The sequence below is a fragment of the Dermochelys coriacea genome, chromosome 3 (assembly GCF_009764565.3).
Source record: "Dermochelys coriacea isolate rDerCor1 chromosome 3, rDerCor1.pri.v4, whole genome shotgun sequence".
Lineage (NCBI taxonomy): Eukaryota > Metazoa > Chordata > Testudines > Dermochelyidae > Dermochelys > Dermochelys coriacea.
The window spans coordinates 46,955,765-46,971,399 of record NC_050070.1 but is presented as its reverse complement, the minus strand read 5'-3'; the positions used below and the strand labels follow the sequence as shown (position 1 = coordinate 46,971,399).

General features: G+C 43.7%; 1 protein-coding gene across 1 annotated transcript in view; it reads right to left on the bottom strand.

The window, feature by feature from the left end:
• The window catches only part of HCRTR2 (hypocretin receptor 2), a 62,503-nt gene extending 49,541 nt beyond the window's left edge, over window positions 1-12,962 (bottom strand). Inside the window, exon 1 of the mRNA XM_038396410.2 lies at window positions 12,435-12,962. Coding sequence (XP_038252338.1) covers window positions 12,435-12,657 — 223 coding nt within the window. The 5' untranslated portion in view covers window positions 12,658-12,962. The remainder of the gene's footprint in view (window positions 1-12,434) is intronic.
• Between the last annotated feature and the right edge of the window lie 2,673 nt (window positions 12,963-15,635).

The following is a 15,635-nucleotide window of genomic DNA, read 5'->3' as shown; positions in this document are numbered from 1 at the left end:
ACAAAACTGCAGAGTTACAATTCATCTGCAAACTTAACATTAATTTGGGCTTGAATAGGTACTGGGAGTGGCTGGCTCCCTACAAAAGCCATTTTCCCTTTCTTGGTATTGACACCTCCTCCTCAATTATTGGGAGTGGACCCATCCAGTCTGACTGAATTGGCCTTGTCAACACTGGTTCTCCACTTGAAAGGTAACTCTTCTCTTCATGTGCCAGTATATTTATGCCTGTATCTGTAATATTCACTCCATGTGTAACTTTAGCGCCCTCGTGGCCAAGATGGAGTCTGCTCTGCAGGCAGCTCTGGCCAAGAGACGGCGCACGCAGGAATGCAGCAGGAAAAATTCCCTCCACCCCAGGGGCACCTGTTCCAAACCCCCCAGAGTGAACACACATCCACAGGAAAAGTACAATGGATATAATAAAGGGAGACATTTCCAGAGTGATGAGAGGAGAAAACAAGGGGAAGTATAGGGGGAGCAGTAGAACAAGGTTGCATCCAAACCAAGGCCCCACAGGCCCAGTGGTAGCACAGTCTGAAAGGGCAGACACCAAGCAATGTGTCTGCGCGCTGAGTTCCAGGTCAGTGCTGAGTCTTGGGTGCTCCTGGTCGTCTTCAGCGCCAGTGAACTTTCCCCAACAAACCCCTCTGGTGCCCTCTTCTGCTGCTCTCTGCAAAGCCACACAGAGCGACAACCTCCCCACTTAACTAGGAGCCTCCCTCCCTATTCCCAGTGCAGAGTCACAAGCCCCGGTATTCACAGCCCCATGCATCTCTGGGTGACAGTGATACTGAGTCCAGCTCCAGCCTGTCCTTCTCAGGTGATTCCACCCTGGCACAATGCTCCTCCTGGCTCCTGTCTTGCGGTGTCCCCGACCGGCCACCCTGTCCTTCCCAAGCTTCAGGCAGGTTCTCTCTCCTTCACTTTCTGCCCAGGGCCTCCTGGCTGCAGCCCTTCTCTCCCTGGGCTCCCCAGCCACACCAAGTTTCCCTCCTTTCTCTCACTGCTCCCCCTCCCCACAAGGAAAAAAGATTTAAAGGGGCCATGCTCTAAATCCCAAGGGGTTACACATGCATCTGAAGAAGTGTGGGGGGGGGGGTTAACCCACAAAAGCTTATGCTGAAATAAATCTTAGTCCGGTGGTTCTCAAACTTTTGTATTGATGACCCCTTTCACATAGCAAGCCTCTGAGTGTGACCCCACTATAAATTAAAAGCACTTTTTATATATTTAACACCATTATAAATGCTGGAGGCAAAGCAGAGTTTAGGGTGGAGACTGACAACTTGCGACACCCCATGTAATCTTGTGATTGCCTGAGGGGTCCCGACCCCCAGCTTGAGAACCCCTGTGTTAGTCTTTAAGGTGCCACCAGATATAGACTAAACACGACTACCCCTCTGATACTTGTGTATGCATAGGAAATTTAATGTTAACTTCAAAGTGGTGGGTTAGTGGGTGCTCAACAAAGAAGAATCCTCAATCACATGCTATGCTCAAAACACTTGACCACCTGCTTCAGCTATAAAAGTGAAACCTAAGGTCTGATCTTGCATCTCTAGTCTGCTGAACTCTAAAAAGGGAAAGATTCAAGCTGTAGGACTAGGATCTCCATGTAGTTACCCTGGAAAATGCAAGGAAAGTCTTTAACAGACTCTACATCTAAGCTGCATTTGAATTCTAACCTTTTGGGATGATTCCAGAGACACTTTTGCAAGCTAGCAGACTCATCCATCACTGCTACAAATCTGCTATAAGGACCTTGCAAGCATTTGTAATGTATAGAATATTTTAATCATTCAATAACACTCTCCTTTTCTTAATAAATCTTTAGTTAGTTTACTGTCAGGATTGGCGGACAGCATGATATTTGGGTAAGATCTGAAGTACATATTGACTGGGGGGTTAAGTGCCTGATCCTTTGGGATCACTAGAACCTTACATACAAATAAATTGGATTTTCAGTAACTTCTCTCTATATTAGATCAATTTGTCTGGATGAGAACCAAGAGCTGGAATGCCTGAAGAGAGCTGTGTTTGGCTCTTGTTAACCAGTGTGCTTCTATAGAAACTTGTTACTGGCTTGGTGAACCTAATTATAGAATAAACCACTTGTCGGGGGGGGGGGCGGATTGTCTGCCCTGAGGTGGCTCTGTGTGGTCCATTCCAAGCACCTGGTCACACAGCCCTTACTTTTCAAATTGGATGTCTGCCATTGGATAAAAGAAACATTTACTTTCATCTCCCACACATACCAAAAAGCAATTCATCCAAAAGCAAAACCCGATGGCGATATCACATTCTTTTGCATCAACAGTTTGACACACCTGAACGTAACAGAGTGGATTCATTTGGAAAGTGATTCAGCTTTGACATTGTTGAAGTCACTATTGAGGTTTTGAGTGAAAGTCCTAACTCACACTCACTCTCACACACACACCCCATTCCTCCTGGTGTTCTTCCCAAGTATCACTAGCACCTTGTAAGCCTAATGAGACTCATCCACTTGCTGCAGGAAGAAGGGTTTAGGGTGAAATGGCATGGGGGAAGTTGACTGGAGGTGGCATAAATATAGGGACTCCCCATTCAGGAGACTGAGCCCTTCTCTGCATCCGACAGCCAGGGCCAGCAGTGAACAACAATGACAACTTCTGCTAAAGTATTCACAAGTATTATCAACATTTAATACCTTGACCCAATTTTGTTCGCCACCACAGGGGTAAGATGCAACAATTACAAATTGCCCTGAATCTTCTCCTCTACTGGAAATCTTGTCCAACCATACTACCCCTGTATGACTGTGCCCCTTTGTCATGCCTACACCATATATTGAGGGTTTATGAGTCTGCTCCTTTAGCTTAATACTAGAAAATCAAGTTTTAAATAGAGACCCAAGATTCATTCTCCTGCAGATAACCACCTAACTCACCAGACTGAATCATAGAAATAAGCCTATATTCCCTAGAACAATGCAGAATAGGCATTTGATAGGGTAGAATTGTCCTATTAGTTTTGTTAGGCTTTCATGGCAACTTATAGAATTCAGGGATCCTAATGGATTGTATCAAAATTGTTCTCCTGCCTCCAAAAGGCAGCAGGTGATAAACAGTAACTGCCTGGAGGTGAAAAGAAGTTAATACATAACTTGTTAGCTTCACATTCTAGGAGTTCTGTGCTTTAGTAGATTCAATCATTTAAATGTCACAACCAGATTTGCATTCCAACATAATGACTTGATAGCAGTTTTGAATGATTTAGTATTTTCAGTACTGTGGAATGTCTTTATCATCCCTCATTAGAATTAGCGATGAATGGCAATGCAGACTGTCCTGTTCTGACGTTAAAGAGGAGAAGTCCAAGAACTGTGGCACAGGTGAGGAAGGAACCCAGTAGAAGTCAATCACAGTTCAAGTCTCCGACTCTACATTTGATTGATAACTAACCATAAGGATTATTCAATCCACTTTAGTGCTAATCTCTGAGGGATACATTGTGCATTCTACTTGTAGAAGTGTTGCTGGAGGTAGGTACAATGAACCGCTTTGCACTCTTAAGAATGCATACAAGAGTAAGGCATGACTTTAATCCCTGCACTCCGGGGATAGCAGGGAGAGCTTTCTCATGGTACCCTAGGGGATGCATACAAGCCTGAATGGAGGGAGGGAGGTGGGACCAAAGCTTTGATCTTCCTGCTCCTCCATGCTAGCCCAGCAACACCAGCTAGGCACAGGTAGAGGGGGCTCACTACAACATCCTAATGGATGGTTCCTTTAAGATGGCACCCTAAAGCACTGGGGGATTTTGGAGCTCCCCCTAGAATTGAGTGTTTCTTCCCATCTCGAGATTTCAATAAAATCAATTTAAAAACCATGCTAGTCTGTAGTTTGTAAAGATGCATCTTGTATATGGATGTGTCAAAGCTGAGGCAATGATTATCTAATTACTGTTAAAGCATCTGCACCTGGAGAGCCAACCAAGAGCTTATTGCCAGTAAACAGCAATCAGTTCTGGTGTGTGAGGTTCCTGTTACGCTAAACACAGAGAAGGCATAAAGCAGCAAACCACACGAGCAGGAGCAGACACTCATGGTACAAGGGTAGAAGATGGCTGGACAGTGGGAATCCCATCATGCATCCCTTGAATGCCCTGTAAAATAGCAAGGAGCAACAACCCCACACTGGCACCAACATAAGCTGCACTCTTATGTGCAGAAAGGGGCAACACTATTTTTGACACAGCTTTCAGAGAAAAACATCCTGCAATACAATGCATAGGATTTGGCCATGATCAGCTCTCCCTTTCAGAAGGCTATGGACACCTTTTCTAGAAAGCATGTGAAAGTGAAGAAGAATCATGTAACACACACAAACACACACACACACACACACACCACACTCCTAGTCCCTTATTGCTCAGGATCAGAGTAGATGAGCCTTTTCTTTTTGGTTTAATTTATTTTCTTTGAGAAAGATTATATATAATTTTTGCTCTATCTGCCAACTTAACAATGAGCAACAGATGAGGTAACCAGACTCAGATACTGCTAAGTTTAATGCAAACTTTTTGGCTAAAGAATCATTGTTCACGTCAATATGACTGCGGAATCTTCATAAATAATTAGCATGTGATAAACATAGGGTATTAGAAACCAATTAAAAGCCATACCAGTCAATTAAAAAAATTCAGAGCCAAATTCTGCCTTTGGATTTATCCATGCAACCCAAGCTAGATAAATCTACATAGGAGGGTATATCACAATGACACTAAACAATGGTGACACAAATCCCTGCAAAGCAGACCTGAAAAGAGAAGCCACATGCAAAATGTAAGAAGAGTCACAAAGATAAGCTACTGCTCCACTGCTCCCCAATACCGCTGCTGTCAAGTAAATGAAAATCCAGATAGACATGCCTCAAAGTGAATTGATCCTCAGAGCCTAATTGGGTCTCTGGCATTCATGTTGCATCTATGCTCATTTAGAAATATATAATAAATTAGTCTTAATAAATTATCAGTTGATCAAACTGTAAAAGTAAAATGGAGAGTAAACTACTGAAGAACAATCAGTCAAGACACAGATGCCCTAGGGAGCATGTATAAGTTACTACAATCCCTGAGAAATAATCAAATTGATAGTGATGGTGAAACATGAATTTAATCATGTCTCTGATCTGAACGTAGCAGAAGATAGAAAATCATCATAGTATCAGTCAATGAACAAAGAATGCAAGGCCTTACTCCTAAGAAGAAAAATATGGGGAAAAGTTATTATTTGAAACACAAACTTGTTGGCCTTCAAATGTAACCCCACATGGAGTTTGCCAGCTTCTGGAATTCTGGACTGAGCCTCTAGGGCCCCCCCCCTAAGAATTATGATAATAAAGGCTACCAGAGTCCTCTGTCATCATTTCCCAGCACACTTGGTGTAACAGATGGCAACAAAATGGAATAGCAACTACTGCGGAGGCCAATAGGGAGGCTTCTGCATGGATTCATATGGACAAGCAGTATACTGGCCCAGTGAGGAACCAGGGCTTTTCAGGCCCTCAGGGTATGTCTACAGTGCATCTGGGAGTGAGCCTCCCAGTCTGGGGCCATGGATTTGTGTTAGCAGGGCTCACGCTAGTGCACTAGAAATAGCAGTGTGGATGTTGCTTTGTTGTTGCAGCTCCAGAAAGCTTGATAGCCTGAGTTCCAGCCAAAGCCCGTGTCTAAACAGCTATTTTCATGCACTAGCATGAGCCCTGTGAGCATAAGTCTGTCTACCCAGGCTGGGAGGCTCACTCCCAGATGCAGTGCAGACATACTCCTGGAGGGAGGGGCCAGCCTGGCTGAGAGAGAAAGAGGCTTATTTTCGAGTTTTGAATTTGAGAGCTGAGAGAGAAGCAGAACATCTCAGGGAGCCTCTGATTAACTCCTCTTCCCACACAGGGAGTCTTTGAACTGTGGTCAGATCTGGTGCATCAGGCAGTTCCAGCCCCGAGGAGACCAGTGTTCAGAGAGGCAGAGAACTGACCAGGCAAGGACTACCAAGAACCAGCTGAAATTTGTACAGGACTCCAGACCATGGAGTCAGGAAAGGACCCTACCTCACCCAGGGGAAACCCACTGTAAGAGGTTTTGTTTAAGCCAGCCAGCATTTGCTGTGCTGCCACACTCTTCTCCAGCCATTCGCAGGGTCCTCCCTGCCTGGCAAAGGGGCAGGGAGGGAGCTGGGGAAGAGCTGTGATTGAAGGGAGGTGGGAAATTTGTTGATGTTTTTAGTACTTAGTTAACCATAATCCTTTCCTTCCTCGGATCCTTTTTTCCTGCTCCCAATAAAATCTCCCTTTGTTATATTGTTGGTTTTGGGTGCGTCATTTCTTTGATGGGATTTGTGTTAATGTATTTTTATTGTTTCACATGTACTGGTTTTATATTCCTTGCCATTAATGGTAGCATTATTCATTTCCCCAGTGGGTAGCACCCCGTGTCTCGGGCACAGTGAAGAGTCACCTTGCATGGAGCCACCAAGTGTCACAAAAAAGAGCCAGGGACTGTGTGGTGGGTGGTGATGTGTAGTGGTTGAAGCAGGCATCAGGCAGCCAGAGACTGGAGCCCAGGGTCAGAGTTGGAGTCAGGAGGTGGAGTTTAGGATCAGTGCCAGAGTCAGAAGTCAGGAATCAGAGCTGAAGATAAGAACTGGGTCACTGGGAGTGAGGCAAGGCAGGTGCAGGGCTGGGGCCAAGGCTGGAACAAAGCGGGAAACTGCTTCGAGCAGCTGCTGTACTGCCACTACTGCTGGCTTAAGAGCTGGTCTTCTGACTCTTCCAGCCAATCAGGTGGTGTAGCCAACTGGGGAGCCTACTACAGGCTAGCTGCACTTGACAGTTTTCCCAGAGAGACTGGCTCTGCTGCAGGCTCCGATTCCTGACACATCCATGGGAGGAGAACGGAGAAGCGACTCCAAGTAGCAAGCACCAGGGTGGAGATTCATGCCACACTGGGGGGAGGGGAGTGGGTTACAGAAATACAACACCACAGCATGACCAGAATGTCCTTTGCAGATGGTCTGCTCAATTTAAACGTATCATACAGCAGATGAACTTTTTAACTCAGTGGCAGGGAACAGTCTAGCTGTAGCAGTGATCAGTACCCATGGAAATTTGGTGTAGGAGTTAAAAACAGTCCTATTGCATTATAAATCCACTACCTTCTCCTCCAAAATTTCGCTCAAGACCCACTTCACACAGCAGCACTACAAAAAAACTGGCAGTTAATGACGGCTAGATTGAGGGCAAAAAGGGACATCTGCAACTAACTCTTCATGATTATAAAAATTATAAAATGCAGACGCATAAACAAATTGTAAGTGTTTGATTGTAGTGCCCTTCCCTCTCCATTTTCATGTTACTTGTCTTTTTAGGACCAAAATATCTTTAGGACCAGGGCTGAACTTTCATGTGTGTTTGTACAGCACCTAGCGCTGAGGGTCCCTGATCTTGGTTGGGTCCTCTGAGCACAACTGCAATATAAATAACAGTGCTAGAACTGTCTGAAATGTGCTCCATAGTATGATACCCTTCGTATTCATGTTGCCACTCTGGCTCTAGTAAATAAATCCATTTATTCATGTCTGAATATCAGTGACATGATAGAATATTCTAAAACCTTCACGATCCATCACTAACTTTGAGCACTCAGCAGCTGATCTTCCAGTGATCTGCTGCACACCATCCACCCATTTCATTGCTGGTCATCCCCTACTACGATGACCCTTCACCTTTTCTTCTATAGTAATTTTCTCAAGGGTATTTCCATCTCTGCACCTAGCATAACCAAAGTACATAAGTTTATGTCTGCCAATTTCCAACATCAGGGTCTGCTTCTCTCCAATATTTCTAAAACATAGATACGTGTCTTTTTCCATTCAGGAGATATGCAGGAATCTTTGCCAGTACCGCATCTCAAAAGCTTTAATTCAAATTGCAGGTCTAGCTATGGCTAAATACATCAAATAATCCCAAGATTATGGGCCAGATTTTGATCTCACATGCACCAAGGTAACTCCCCTGAAGTCCAAAGAGTTAAATCAATGTAAAAGTAGTTTAGGTGAGAGAGGGGAATCAGATCTTAGTCTTCCAAGTTGCTCATTCTCTGCCACTCCTATCTCCATGGCTAACACCATGACCAAAAAGTTCAACTGAAATTGTATTGGGTTTCTATTCAGGTTAAGAGGATTGTTAACGAAACAGAAAAGAACATGAATGCATTATTGGCATACCTTCAAATAGTGTAATTTGGTGGTAGCTCCATCGATGACAAGGGAACTATGCCAACATGCACCAGCTAAGGACTGGACAAAATATATGTAGCTGCAAGTTGCATATGACAGCCTAACTTTTATGGATATGTTTTTTTCTCTACAATCCCTAATATACAACAAGTTCTTATTTAGAGAAAAAAATATAATTAAAGCACTAAAATAATAAAAAGCAATAAATAACTAAAAGTTAAATTACAGGGAAAATAGCTTTGCAAATTAGCTTTACTTAAGATGGAAAATTCAGTTAGTATGAGATTCACCAAATCTCAGGCTTCACTGGGCATTCCTAATTCAGATACACTTAGGTCTTCAGATCCAGCCACCCTTAAGTCTGTACATTACTATTCAAACTTTCTAACACTTCCTGGTTATTAATCTGGGTCTCTCTCAGCTTTCAAGCACCCTTTTCTAGTGCCCTTGCAAGAGATCCAGTGTCTCTTCAGTTGTTGCTGCAATTCTCCAATTCCCACTACAAAACATTTCTGTCAATGACATCTTATGTCCTTATGCAATGGGCCAAGAGACACTAATGCTAAGGTAAGGAAAAACAAATTTTGAATGCCAGAAGGCCAAGCTACTTATGCAGAAGTTTGCTAACCACTGGCAGCTACAATACCGGATGAATATAGGACAGGGGTTCTCAAACTGCGGGTCGGGGGTTGCGAGGTTTTTACATGGGGTGGGGGGGAGGTCGCAAGCTGTCCGCCTCCACCCCAAACAGCTTTGCATCTAGCATTTCTAATGGTGTTAATTAAAAAGATGTTTTTAATTTATAAGAGGAGTTGCACTCGGAGGCTTGTGAAAGGAGTCACCAGTATGAAAGTATAAGAACTATGGATATAGGACATCATTTTAATGCTTAATGCAGGAACATCTTAGTGGATCCCACAGTGAAGGGGATGAAGCTATTGAGAAATGCACTGGATCCATAAAAGGATTTATTTTATAAAGTGGACTACAGAATGAAAAAAAAAAAAGTCAATTATCCATGATGGAATTTCCCATACTTAGAATGGAAGTTACTTAAAATTTACCATGTTATGTGAATTACTAGTGAGAAATTACACAAAGGGACCTAGAAAAATTGAAACCATGAGGAGAAGTTAAAAGAAGCTTCAGTATGGAAATTCTCCCGTTACACTACCTCTAATATATTTGTAACAATACAAAAGCCTTTCAGATTCTGGATTCCTATGCCTAGCACTATGTTTTGTGTCCATAATTTTTCCTCTACAACTCTTAATTATGCAGTCTTGTTTGGGTGGCTTCCTCCCCTTTCCAGTCTCACTACACTAGCCACTTCTTGTTTCTGGCAGTCCTCCTTTCTTCTCTTCCCCCACTCCCCACCTGAGAAGTTGTGCCTTTATTGCGGTATGTTTAGAGTGTTCTGCCTTCTTCCACAGTCAAGATTTGAATAATTCCTCCCATTTCATTCTGTTCAATAGATATTTTAAGTGCTTTTTTTGAAATCTAATCCCTTTGTAGTGCTAGCTTTTAACAACCCCTTTGTTACTCTGTTAAATTCAAGTAGCTTGTGAACACTCCTTATCGTGCCTCTATTTGCCTCACATTTTCAATCAGTTCCTCCTGATCAGTAGCAAGTCAGTCCAAGATGATTTCTCTTGCAGCTGCATTTTTTAGCTCATGGATTATAACCCTTTTCTGTGTGTAACTCAGGATACTTGCTGATTGTGTATGTTTGGTTGTAACCAACACCCAACAGACATCTGGGTATTTTAATTCCCCCCAGGAGTCCAGTATCCTGTGGTTTCAAGTACTTGGAGAATCAGTCCCTGAATGCATCCTTAATTCTCCTCTAATTGTGTGGCATGATTTACTTGTCCTAGCATTTAAGCCCTAGACATAACTGCTGGAATGTTTCTTTATAAACCTATGCTTACATTAGATTATAAAGAGTTATATATATTTTTTCCTTGATATTACTCAATTATTTCTCCCGAGAGCTACCCTTTGGCTGGTACTTTTAGTTTCCAAGGATGTTGGCTCCTCATAAATCCCTTCAGTCTCTCTTCAGTCACTACCAGCTCCCCCTAAGCCTCCTCATACTCCCCAGCTTCTTCTCCTTATTTTAAAGGCATCTTCCTTCTCCCCCATCATTCTTCTCTCCTCTACCTTCAAATCTGCTATCTATGCACAAGCTCCTCTTCCTCCATCCTTCCTATCCCCCCAAGTTTCCTCTGCCTTTACTGTCCAACCACTTTTGCTGCTCTCTCTACCTCCAGACTCCTGCCTGTCCTTACTGTCTGCTCCTTCCACACCATGGCTCTGCACTTCTCCTACCATCCTCCTCCAATTTATCAGCTTGTCCTACCTCTTCCCCCAACTTCCTCATTCCCCAGGCTCTCTTTACTCTCCTCTTCACACATCCAAGTCTTTGAATCTCACTTTACTCCCTTTCCACAAAGCTCCCTGCCCTACCCACTGCTCCCCAATACCCATCTAAAACACCTTACACTGTCCTCCTCCCAATTGCTCTGCAAAACCTCCCTCCCCCTGAATATTCCCTCTACTTCCAAATCTCCAATCTCTCCTTTCCCAACCTCATATTATCTCAAACCTCTCACCAAACAACTCTTCATGAACTCCATGCCCTTCAGTCAACCTTCCCCTCTTTCTGCTCTTCACTTTTCCAGTCTCTTTTCCCAAACTCCTCCTCAAACGCCTCTTCTCCCTTCCCTACCTCAAAACCTCTTATTCCCATACCTCCCCCTCTTTCCACATCCCTTTGGTCACCTCCTCCTCCCAAAGGGCATTCTCTCCCCTAGTTATTCCAGTCCCAAATCCTCAGTTTTTCCTCCCTCCACAGATTCCCGTCTTTACTCTTTTAAAGGTCCCAATAACTTTGTGCCCTAAGGTTTCACTAAAACTTTCACTTGTGATGTTGCTTTGCTCCATCCCCTGCTTCACATCCTCCTTCAGTCACTAACATTCTCTCCCTCAGTCGTTCTGTCTATATATACCTCCAACCTCCCCCTTTGCTCTGCCTTACCTTCCTACTCCTCTAGATCCCTATCTCTTCCCCCTCTTTCTCTGCCTTCCCCTGCCCCTCAGTTCACCTCCCAGAAATTACCTATAGTACCTGCCTCCAAGCCCCCTCCCCCCCCCCAACAGCACCCCTTCACTTTTTCCCTGATAGGTGTCTACTGAGCAATTCTGCATAAAGCAGCAGTCACTATTCTTTGCTTCCTGCTGTGCTACCTCCTCTCCTCTTTCAAAGATGAAAGAAATTTGGGTGGGGATGTGTGGAGAGATAGACAGACATTTGTCTCCTCACTCTCATGGGCTGAAAGTTGGGAGTGCCCTATTCTCCATAGTTACACCCTTGGATCCTAGCATTCTTTCTATGCATAGAAATCGATTCAACCTGCAGATGAGACCAAGTTCTCAATCTAATCTGTTTTCCACATTTATCAGTGCCAAGAGTAGCTCCATCAGGTGAGTAATGACTGCCTATGCATTTAAATGTCAAAGGCAAACTCTGCCAACTCGGTTGAGAATATCTGAATGAAAAAAAGCAGCATGACGACCAGGCAGAGAAGTGCTGTCAAAGAGCAGCTGTCAGCACTGTATGAGGGAAAACATCTGTCTGTAAAGATTTGAATGGGGCTGGAGAATTTCAGTACCTCTGCCAGCTGGACAGAGATTAGAGAATTAACATTTCATTGACACAGCCTTCCTAGCTTGGATAGTCCCTTACTTAGGGATTCTAATTACAACTGCAACTAATTGTTAGTAAACAGCTAAAAAAAACTGGATGTCTTAATGTTGCTCTCTAAATTAAAACACTCATAAAAGCTTGTTTAGCAGTCTCAAATGACTAGCACATGATGCTACCGGCCTGTTTAATACCACAAGAATGACAAATGGCATGGAGAGTGAGTTTATTTTGAAATGAAAATTGCTATCAGGTACAAACACATTCATATCTGTTTGTCTAAATCTAACTTTCATTCTCAGATGCAAGAAACAATGTTCCCAAATGCCACCACTACATTGCTGATGGTTTAATTCCCCTGTTCTTTATTCACAGTTGAAGCAGTTTGAAAATCAATCCAAACAGGTTATATTACAACTCTTCTGGGAAGGAATGTAAAGCAATACTCACCCAGGATGTTTCCAATGAGAGCCACAATGAATACAACAATATACCCTGCAATCAGGACCCATTCATATTCTTTGGGATGTAAATATTCCCTCCAAAGGTACCGCAGAAATTCCTCATCATCATAATCAGAGGGGATTGAAAAAGGCTCCCGAGTATCATTCAGTTCTGGAACAGAAGACCAGTTCCTACAAGAAGGGGAATCATCCAGTTTGGTCTCGGACATCACTGGTTGTAGCTTGGGTCTGGATCAAAACCTCTCAGTACTTCCAGCTTCTGTGAAGCCCATCCATTTACACTGGTGATGTGTAATGAAAAGGAGAAAAAAAGAATGAAAAAAAGTTAGAGCCAATGATGACCAAGGCTTTTACTCTGCAACTTCTCCTACTACCTTTGCAGCCCTTCCCAGCAAAGATGCACATACAGCAGCTCTGGGAGAGGGAATGAGGACTTGGCATCAGAGGCTGCAGTGACACAGGAGCCGGCACAGCATATGCTCACAAATGCATCATTCTGGCACAGAATCTGCAATACACAGCAAATCCTTGGGGGGAGAAGGAGAAGCAGGCAGCTTGCTTCCAAATGTGAGTATGTGATCCAACCTGTAAGCAAGAGCGCACTTGCCTCACTGCCCATGTATACAAGTGTGCTCATGAAGTGTGTCTCACATTTAGGAATCCTTAGACATACATTTAAACCTGTCCTTGATACTCCAAAACTGCCCTCCCTAGCTCCACAGACCTTTCCCTATGCTCCTGTCCCTCCTCTCTGCTTCTTCTCATGCCCCTTTGTGACCCCAGTTTTCTTTCCTCTGAAGTTTCCCTAGCAGTCTTCTCTCCATACCCCCACCATGTCTCCCCTGTCCTGTTCCAGCTTTAATCACTAAATTAAACTTCAATTTTGAAGAGAAAAGAGCAGCAGCAGATGAGAGATGGAATGGGGGGGGGAAGCTATTGAAATTAGGGCTGGTGACTCGGAAAGCCCTTCAAGTCCTGCTGGGTAAGTGGCTAAAGTAGATGTGGAATTCTTCTTTGCATAGTGTCCCAATGGGTGATCTACTTCAATGGCATATGCACTCCTGCACCTTTGATCTGAGATTTTGATAGCAGTGCCCGTTCAGCCTGAGCATGCAATCCTACATATCCTCATGCCCCATACCAAGGATATATAGGGTTGCAAAAGTGAACCACCCTCAACTGCCTTCAGCCTGAGATGGAATGTCGATCGTGCCTACTTCCCTTTTGCCTAGTCATAGTTAGTTTAGTTGGGATTTGTTTTCTGCCTTTTGAGGGTTTGTTCTGGATGTTTTCCACTATCTGGGGTATCCTGGGATCCCCATGCTTAAAGCATTGCTTTTCCTGATAGGAGGCTATCCCAGTTAGCACTGGATAGCCTTGGTGTTTAGGAGACACGCACATACCAGCTAAGTGTAAGATCTGCTCCTCATTCAACAGCAGATCTCATAAACAGGGAAATAAAATCAAACCATTGATGGAGCACGCTCTAGGATTGGCTTCTGATCCAGGATCCAAGGACCCCCCGGACACCAGCATCTGAGCACATGTAGTGCTCAGTCTACCTCCAGATCCTGTTCACCAAGACCCTTGAGGGATATGTAGTCTAGTACTCCATCCACCTCTGGGTCTCAGTCACAAAAGCATTGGGAGATGTGGCACCTATGTCCATGCTGGAAGTACCAAAAGCCCAATACTCTAAGTCTATGGGTACCAACAAAAGGAGCAGGCATGATATATCTCCTTCCAAGAAGTCTGGATTGCTGACTGTGAAGGTGGTTCTGGAGATGTCAGGTACCAAAGGGAGTAATAGTGAGGCGCCAAGTGATTCTAGTACTGGGAAAAAGTCTGAGGCTCCAAGAGCCTCATTTCTGCCAAATGAGACTCATTGAAGAAGACCTCTTCTGCTTCAAGTGTTTATTTCCATATGAGCTGACATTCTACTTCAAAAAGTTCTAGAACAGCAGACTCTTCAGTAGCTGTGGTATCGTAAGAGATTCCAGAAGACTGGAAAAGGGAAAATCTAGTGCAAATCTATAAAAAGGGAAATAAGGACAATCCAGGGAATTACAGACCAGTCAGCTGAACTTCTGTACCTGGAAAGATAATGGAGCAAACAATCAAGCAATCAATTTGCAAACATCTAGAAGTAAAAAAGTCAGCATGGATTTGCCAAGAACAAATCCTATCAAACCAACCTGATAGCTTTTTTTGACAGGGTAACAAGCCTTGTGGATGGTGGGTGGGGAAGTGATAGACATGGTAATCTTGACTTTAGTAAAGCTTTTGATACTGTCTCACATGACCTTCTCATAAACAAACTTGGGAAATGCAACCTAGATGGAACTACTACTGTATAAGGTGGGTGCAAAACTGGTTGGAAACCTATTCAGAGAGTAGTTATCAGTGGTTCAGAGTCATGCCAGAAGCACATAATGAGTGGGGTCCCGTAGGGATCAGTTCTGGGTTGGTTCTATTCAATATCTTCATCAATGATTTAGATAATGGCAGAGAGAGAGAGAGAGAGAGAGAGAGAGAGAGAGAGAGAGAGAATGAACACACTTCTAAAATTTGCAGACAATACCAGGTTGGAAGGGGTTGCAAGTGCTTTGAAGGACAGGATTAAAATTCAGACCATTTCTCCAGATCATTTTGAAGTAAATAGGATGAAACTCAAGACAAATGCAAAGTACTCCATTTAGGAAGGAACAATCCATCAGTTGCACACATACAAAATGGGAAATGACTGCCTAGGAAGGAATATTGTGGAAAGGGATCTGTGGGCCATAGTGGACCACACGTGTAAATAGGAGTCAGTGTATTGCTCTTGCAAAAAAATAAAAGCGAACATCATTCTGGGATGTATTAGCAGGAGTGTTCTAAGCAAGACACAAGTAGTAATTCTTCTGCCTTACTCCGCACTGATTAGGCCTCAAATGAATTATTGTGTCCAGTTCTGGGTGCCGCATTTCAGGAAGGATGTGGACAAATTTGAGGAAGTCCAGAGAAGTTCAACAAAAATGATTAAAGGTCTAGAAAACATGACCTATGCAGGAAGTGGCATGGGCTGAGGGATGTGCTGGCCGCTGCTTCCCGTAGCCCCCATGGGCCTGGAATGGCAAACTGTGGCCAGTGGGAGCTGCAATCAGCCAAACCTGCATATGCTGCAGGTAAACAAACCTGCCTGGTC